General features: G+C 36.9%; 1 protein-coding gene across 1 annotated transcript; it reads left to right on the forward strand.

The window, feature by feature from the left end:
• The first annotated feature begins 988 nt into the window (after positions 1 to 988).
• Positions 989 to 1,348, forward strand: LOC138326520 (major centromere autoantigen B-like). Its single transcript, XM_069272619.1, has one exon. It carries the CDS (start codon positions 989 to 991, stop codon positions 1,346 to 1,348), a length of 360 nt encoding a protein of 119 aa, XP_069128720.1.
• The last annotated feature ends 7,583 nt before the right edge of the window (positions 1,349 to 8,931 follow it).

The raw sequence follows: 8,931 nt of genomic DNA on the forward strand, positions 1-8,931 counted from the left end.
ATTTACGGGAAATAATTGACAGAGTTAATTATACCAAAGTTAATGGCGTTTTAACATGAAAGATTAATTTGGGTTCGTATTTTAACGCTAATTCTGACGAAGGACGCTAATGAAGGTAATTCTTCAGAAACAGATACACACAGCGGTGTACTTTCCGCACTACTTTTACTTGTATTCGCTATAATTGGAGTAAATGCATGCTAATGTTTTCCATTTCGTCTTAACTCCTCCCGCTTACAACAGTGACATGAAAAGTTTGTACACGATCCGGTAAGTACCCGTGTACTTTTATCACCTAAAAACTTCCATGGCCAAATTTCTAGATGACTGTCTGCAGTTGACCGTGTTGTTTCCTGATCAAGAGAAGCATAAATACGAAAATCAAGAGATATTCCTTCATTTTTTCTGTGTAACTTCAAATGTCAAAAATCCAAGATGGCCACCTGCCAGCCATGTTATTTTTCAAATTGCTCCCAAAATGGTACATAATTAGAGAACAGGCGAGGAACTACATATTTGAGTAAGCTCCCTTCAAGTTAGTACAATAGGGGAGACTAGGGTAACAAGAATTAGCTTACAAATGGGTGGCGGATAATACGGACGAACGGACACACAGACTTCGAACTGAAGACTATTTGAATATCCCATCTGGGGGCTAAAATGCATCCAATATCACGATCCACTTGGCGGTGACTGCAGAGTGGAAATTAATTTCTTTTTAGGAACATTTTTTTTGAAATGTTAGTAAAATACTAAAAACCCCTCAATGTATTTCATGACGAGGAGCGCAATGGATTTGGATATAGAGGAAGATGAGGAGGAGGACTGAATGAGAGAAGAGAAAGAGGATACGGAGGATGAGTAAGGAGGGGAAAAAAGGAGGGGAGATAATGCAGGAGGAGGAGGAGGAGGAACAAGAGGAGGAGGAAGAAAACAAAAGAAGGAGAAGGATGACGATGAAAAGACGATGTGGTAAATGAAAAGGGAGATGGATGGGAGAGGGGATGTGGAGGGGGAGATAGAGAGGGGGAGGGAGAAGAGGAGGAGGACGAGGAGGGGGAGGGGGGTGAAAGATAGAGAGGGGGAGGAGGACGAGGAGGGGGAGGGGGTGAGAGATAGAGAGGGGGAGGAGGACGAGGAGGTGGAGGAGGGGGTGAGAGATAGAGAGGGGGAGGAGGACGAGGAGGGGGAAGACTATAGCACATTAATGATATTATCACACGAATTTAGGGAAGGGCGATGTGGTATGAACTCATTCGCTGTGTGTGGCCGACAGCACATCGACTATAAATTATTCTTAACAGGGCAACACCGCGGTACACTCTCTAATACTATCACTGAAAATTGAAATAAAGAACTCAACCATTTTATTATCAAAAAATGATTATTTATCATTGTCACCGTGAGAAGGAGAATCTATTTAACTGTTTGTAATAAAACGATGCATCATTTGTGTATATTTATATAAGAAAATGATTGTAGTTTATAACTGTGTGTAGCAAACTAGACAGACATTAGGATCTGCTAAAGAGCTTTACGTAAAGGAACATTTGGCAAAATTCACCTCGGTGTTTTACCACTAAATTCTTCAGACGCTTGTAATATGGCCTGATAGGTACACGATGTTGTAATGAGTTATTTTATATACGTGTATACCAACAATACATAACTTGGCCACAAATACAGTAGAACTCCTATACCTTCTCATTAGTGAAATTCCTTGTTAGGGTAACAAAAGACCCCGTCATTATAAGCAAAATTTCCAATGGCTTTATTAATAAAAGAGTAATATACCCCTATTATCCCACGCTTGTGAACTTATCAAGAGTATCCGACATTTTTTCTTTCGTTTATATAGCATTCCTATTCATGTCGCGTTGGGTGGTCTTGCTTTGCCAGCTCTAGGCAGAGAGACCTGTACGTTCTACGGTTGTGAGCTTCCAATTCGATGAGGAGCCACGTATATATACAAACTCTGAAGATAGGTGAAATTAAAGTCGAACGTACATCAGGCCCGGGTCGATCTCGTTAGAAGGGTATAGAGACGTAGTCGTAGATTTACCGGAGGGTTGCTAACTCGGCAGACTAGTCAGCTTAAACTCTCCTGGAATTAAATTCAAATGTTAAAAAGCCAAGATTTTTGTAGACAGAAACTTTACAATTTCATACCACATCGGATTCGTTGAAAAGGTCGCAAGTTTAAATAAAGAGAAAATAACATGGTACAGACGAATGCGGTTGTAGTGATCATTTATCAAGTTCACGATTATTTTGTTGGGACGGTTTTTTGAAAGCCTTTGTGTGGTGTGTGTTTAAGCCGTGGTTACACATAAAACGGTGTTCATCAGGACTTCCCAGCGCGAATGTATAAATAACAAAATGCTTATACACATATTCACTTCACAAATCATATAATTTGATTTTAAAATTAAGTTTTCGGAGCTTCAATTATCGTCGACATGTGTTTGTGAGTAGACTTACGACAGGCCCGAGTAAACATGTTTCACGTTGAATTCACAGTGGGGAAAATTCTTGTAATAAAACTGTTTTGTAAGAGTGTTATTTCTCCCAATTATTCAAATAAAGTATTAAGTTGTTTCGGATTGATTTTGTGCCGTTCTTTTTCATATAACATGATCCTCCCAATGTGTGAAGGTATTAATTTTGACGTCATATGATTACGAGCGTAACGTCATCACCTTTTTAGAGAAAACGACGTACCGTATAAATACCGCTTTTGTTGCGCGGATATTTTCGCGATTTTGCGGGACATCCCTATAATCGCGGGAGTTTGATCTGCGAAATATTAAGAAATGATTGACTCATATATAATCTTAAAACCAGTTAGCGAAAATTTAAAAGTGCTAAAATTTCAATTCCCGTTTTTAGTTGCAAAAATTTTGGCCCGTGAAAGAAACAGACTATACGGCAATTTTCACATATTAGCTAATGACGTAACGACCAATATTACACTATATTTACATTTGCTAGACTTGGTCACTAAACGCTAATACTAGCCGATTTTGTTTACCATAACTGCATGGTAACATTGAACTTTGAACTTGCGTATGAAAATGTTCTGTGCAACGTAAAATGACTACTTTTTTTAAAAAAAGAAACACATGGCTTTGCTGACATTTTGACGCAACATTACGTGTATATTGTTGTTAATAGAATATATTCTTAGAGGAATTGCTCCATACAAGCATGGTTAACATAAAAACGGAAATCAAATCCCTATATAAATGCAAAAAGAAGTATGACGTTTAGATATGTATTAAAACAAGTGACATTTTCATTAAGAAAAACTGCACATTTAGTTATTAAATAAAAATTGGAAAGAAAGCGTTAAAATGCCAACAATGCCATCGAACAACATTAAAATATTCAAGATAATTTTTGCACTTCAACCATTTTATTATCAAAAAATGATTATTTATCATTGTCACCGTGAGAAGGAGAATCTATTTAACTGTTTGTAATAAAACGATGCATCATTTGTGTATATTTAAATGAAAATGATTGTAGTTTATAACTGTGTGTAGCAAACTAGACAGACATTAGGATCTGCTAAAGAGCTTTACGTAAAGGAACATTTGGCAAAATTCACCTCGGTGTTTTACCACTAAATTCTTCAGACGCTTGTAATATGGCCTGATAGGTACACGATGTTGTAATGAGTTATTTTATATACGTGTATACCAACAATACATAACTTGGCCACAAATACAGTAGAACTCCTATACCTTCTCATTAGTGAAATTCCTTGTTAGGGTAACAAAAGACCCCGTCATTATAAGCAAAATTTCCAATGGCTTTATTAATAAAAGAGTAATATACCCCTATTATCCCACGCTTGTGAACTTATCAAGAGTATCCGACATTTTTTCTTTCGTTTATATAGCATTCCTATTCATGTCGCGTTGGGTGGTCTTGCTTTGCCAGCTCTAGGCAGAGAGACCTGTACGTACTACGGTTGTGAGCTTCCAATTCGATGAGGAGCCACGTATATATACAAACTCTGAAGATAGGTGAAATTAAAGTCGAACGTACATCAGGCCCGGGTCGATCTCGTTAGAAGGGTATAGAGACGTAGTCGTAGATTTACCGGAGGGTTGCTAACTCGGCAGACTAGTCAGCTTAAACTCTCCTGGAATTAAATTCAAATGTTAAAAAGCCAAGATTTTTGTAGACAGAAACTTTACAATTTCATACCACATCGGATTCGTTGAAAAGGTCGCAAGTTTAAATAAAGAGAAAATAACATGGTACAGACGAATGCGGTTGTAGTGATCATTTATCAAGTTCACGATTATTTTGTTGGGACGGTTTTTTGAAAGCCTTTGTGTGGTGTGTTTAAGCCGTGGTTACACATAAAACGGTGTTCATCAGGACTTCCCAGCGCGAATGTATAAATAACAAAATGCTTATACACATATTCACTTCACAAATCATATAATTTGATTTTAAAATTAAGTTTTCGGAGCTTCAATTATCGTCGACATGTGTTTGTGAGTAGACTTACGACAGGCCCGAGTAAACATGTTTCACGTTGAATTCACAGTGGGGAAAATTCTTGTAATAAAACTGTTTTGTAAGAGTGTTATTTCTCCCAATTATTCAAATAAAGTATTAAGTTGTTTCGGATTGATTTTGTGCCGTTCTTTTTCATATAACATGATCCTCCCAATGTGTGAAGGTATTAATTTTGACGTCATATGATTACGAGCGTAACGTCATCACCTTTTTAGAGAAAACGACGTACCGTATAAATACCGCTTTTGTTGCGCGGATATTTTCGCGATTTTGCGGGACATCCCTATAATCGCGGGAGTTTGATCTGCGAAATATTAAGAAATGATTGACTCATATATAATCTTAAAACCAGTTAGCGAAAATTTAAAAGTGCTAAAATTTCAATTCCCGTTTTTAGTTGCAAAAATTTTGGCCCGTGAAAGAAACAGACTATACGGCAATTTTCACATATTAGCTAATGACGTAACGACCAATATTACACTATATTTACATTTGCTAGACTTGGTCACTAAACGCTAATACTAGCCGATTTTGTTTACCATAACTGCATGGTAACATTGAACTTTGAACTTGCGTATGAAAATGTTCTGTGCAACGTAAAATGACTACTTTTTTTAAAAAAAGAAACACATGGCTTTGCTGACATTTTGACGCAACATTACGTGTATATTGTTGTTAATAGAATATATTCTTAGAGGAATTGCTCCATACAAGCATGGTTAACATAAAAACGAAATCAAATCCCTATATAAATGCAAAAAGAAGTATGACGTTTAGATATGTATTAAAACAAGTGACATTTTCATTAAGAAAAACTGCACATTTAGTTATTAAATAAAAATTGGAAAGAAAGCGTTAAAATGCCAACAATGCCATCGAACAACATTAAAATATTCAAGATAATTTTTGTCAATCTCAGGGATTGGACCAGTGATTGAGTATAAGGGACGATAACTCTGTGTAGAAACGCATTGCCCAATTTACAAGAGTTACTTCCCTTAGACCATATTGAAGATACCCGCAACTCACGAGTACGCAGAAATATGCTTCAAAAATCAACATAATCTCTATTAAAACCACAAATATATATATATATATATATATAAATATTTTTTTTTTGCAAAAATACAGATATAGTCGATTGAAATAAGGTAGTGCATTCTTAATTGATGATATTTAAACGGTGTTTTAATTTTAATTTCGTTAACTTTCTTCTGATTTAAGTACTGCACTGGTGGTCGAATTAAAAGAATTTTGTAGATATGTTCAAATGAACCTTATACTTGATCTAAGTACATGTAAAACCTACTTCACGTGGCGTTCTTAACCCCAGTGAGAATATTAATATGTGACACGATCCGCTGACTACTGCGAGTAAAGTGATGTAATTAACTAATTATGTGTGGGGGTTTTAAGAGGCTGGGTGCAGTTATGCACCATTTTGCCTCCTTGATTGAACTCTGTATACTAACAGGATGTAATATGATGCTATATAGTTTACATTGATCATTTGGTGCAAAAAATAAAATACACTGGGTGCGTTCTGGAGCAGATGGTATTTCGTTAACGTACAAAGGGAAACAACTCAAGTGCTGGTACTTCGTTTTGGGTGGCGGGTCTTGGTTAAACATTAATATACGTTTAATTCAATTTATTAATATTCAAGAAAAGAGACAGGCATTAAGTCTGGAGGCTACCAAGGCCCTTAAAAATATAAAAAAAATAACAGCATCGCCGCCTCGTTTTGCTAAAAAATATTAAATAAAAATTAAAATCTGTTCAGTATGCATGTACATGTAGTATCGATACATACAATGTTGGCTCATATTTTACCCAATTATATTTCAGCTCAAATTTAGCCATTTAAAATAATTCTTATTAAGTTTTAAAAGGCGACGAAAGGACGGAGGTGGACTTAAATGTTAATGTTATTAATAACTGGAAGCGAGTCAATAAAAAAATACGTATGTACATGCATGTATTAAGTTCACTTGTACCCGTACACAAATTAAAAGGAATTTCAGTGTCCATAATAGGTAGCTGGGAAATAAACAGACAAAATTTCGTGTTTGTGCCATACTATGCAACATTGCGAACACATTATTTTTGAATGCGAACGCAAAACCTTAATCGCTGCTGAGTTTTGAAAGTTATTAAATACATAGGCAATGAAATGTTTCCAGCTCACTTTTCTCACTGTAGAATCTTTAAATCATACTTTCATGTAGAACGACAATATCCCATATAGATCCCGCGAGGAGGTGCTCTCGTTAGCCACGAAAGAACACATACTGTACGGACATTCAGAATTCTTTTCCATGCCAGCTAGCTAAAATAGAGTTCCCTATGGTATGCCTGTGGCGGTTCCAAAATACCCATTTGTAATTTGACAACTAGTGCCTGAATTTCCCTCAATCCAAGGGTTTGGATGGTTACGCATGTATGAGTCTTAATCAAGTCCCTGACATATACTAGCGCAGGCGTCTGCATCTGGTTTTGGAAAAATAAAATATCCTACTATATAGTAGGGGTAGGTTATTATATTTTTACCTGTGATACTAGTTACTTCAGTGGTAGACTTAGTGGTCACTGGTCCCGTAAAGCAGATGACCGTTTAGCTAGAGCTCATTGTAAGTATTTGTCATCAGAAGGACCGGTACCGTTGACTTGTCGTTTATATGCTCTGACAGATGAATTCCTACATCAGTCTCAGTATACTGATATTTTATATCTAACCTGAGATCTGCATGATGCACCTATTGGTGTCGATATTTGTTGCAGTCTCGGGCTTTTGGCAGGGATTTAGATAGAATTAAATTATCAATGTCTCTGGCTCTATAGATATACGTATACATGTGTAATACTAGTAGTACTGTGTACAGTGTATATAGAAGTGTCCGTATATTTATAGAGCCAAAAGCATGTATGGTAGCAGTACTAGTTTATAGTAACCATACTTACAAATAAAGGGAGACTATCCAAGCTCATAATGGTTCTGCTTATCTTAATTTCCAAGTTAGGCCATTGGTTCTGACATTTCGATCACACCAGAAAATACAAAGCTGGACAATGGGCATATTAATACATCTTAAAATACATACATGTATCCATATTTTGTCATTTATAATCTATAAAATGAGCATCCATCCATTCTTCATTTCCTCTTATATCTGGTGTATCTGGTCATAAGGACCAAACATGGAAATGATTACAATCAATCTTTGAATATTAAACATTAAACTGTATTGCCCTCGTACCAGAATACTACAGATCAAATTTCAGTTGCGGGTGGGTGCCTTTTCATTATCAAAAAGACATAAGAAGATTTAGGGATATTTGATACTGTATTTGTGACTTTGAATGAAGGTCAAGGGCATTCCTTCGTACACAGTTGGTAGCCCTTCATCCCAGCATACTAGTATATGTCTAGTATGTGATGTTAGGTCATCTTGCTACAGGTCAAATACCAGGTCCCTAGTCTTGGGCTTGTCATGATCACTTGGGATTATTTTATTCCTCCTCGCTTGGTGCAGACCCAATATCAAATTTCTGGACCTTAATGTTTATTTGAGAAGTTGAAGCTGAAAATAGTTTTTAAAAGGACACACTAGGAGAAGCGAAAAAAATAAAAATAATAAAAACAAGAGGCCCAGAGGGCCTGTATCGCTCACCTGGTTTTTGTTAGCAATTATCACAAGACTCTGACAATTAGAAAAATAAGCAAAATTGACTCCCAAAGTTTAATTTTGAATCACAACCATACAATGATGCTATTGATACCATACAAATATGCTATCCAATACATAGGTTCAGAGACAAAGTCTAAAAGCCTAATTGACCTTTTTGACCTCGCATCTATTGCCGTCTAAGGCCCCGGGGGTCAGCCCTATCATTTGTACAATTTCAAATCCCAACCCTTTAAGGATGCTACCATTGCATGATATAGTGCATTTCCATTCTTAGTTGCAGAGAAGAAGTCGTTTATATAGAAATAGCTAAATTGACCCCTTTTGACCCCACCCTTCAGGCCCCCGGGGGGTCAGCCCCATCATTTGCAAAATTTTGAATCCAAACCCTATAAGGATGTAACCATTGCATTATGGGTGCTATACCATGCTTAGTTGCAGAGAAGAAGTCATTTATATGGAAATAGCCAAATTGACCCCCTTTGACCCCGCCCCTCAGGCCCCCGGGGGGGTCAGCCCTATCATTTGCACAATTTGGAATCCCCACCCTATAAGGATGCTACCATTGCATTATAGGTGCTATACCATGTTTAGTTTCAGAGAAGAAGTCGTTTATATGGAAATAGCCAAATTGGCCCCTTTTGACCCCGCCCCTCAGGCCCCTGGGGGTCAGCCCCATCATTTGCACAATTTGGAATCCCCACCCTAT

The sequence above is a fragment of the Argopecten irradians genome, chromosome 6 (genome assembly GCF_041381155.1).
Source record: "Argopecten irradians isolate NY chromosome 6, Ai_NY, whole genome shotgun sequence".
In the NCBI taxonomy this organism is placed as follows: domain Eukaryota; kingdom Metazoa; phylum Mollusca; class Bivalvia; order Pectinida; family Pectinidae; genus Argopecten; species Argopecten irradians.

Coding starts and splice junctions, on each gene's coding strand:
- LOC138326520 (XM_069272619.1), top strand. CDS start 989: ATGGATGGGAGAGGGGATGTGGAGGGGGAGATAGAGAGGGGGAGGGAG.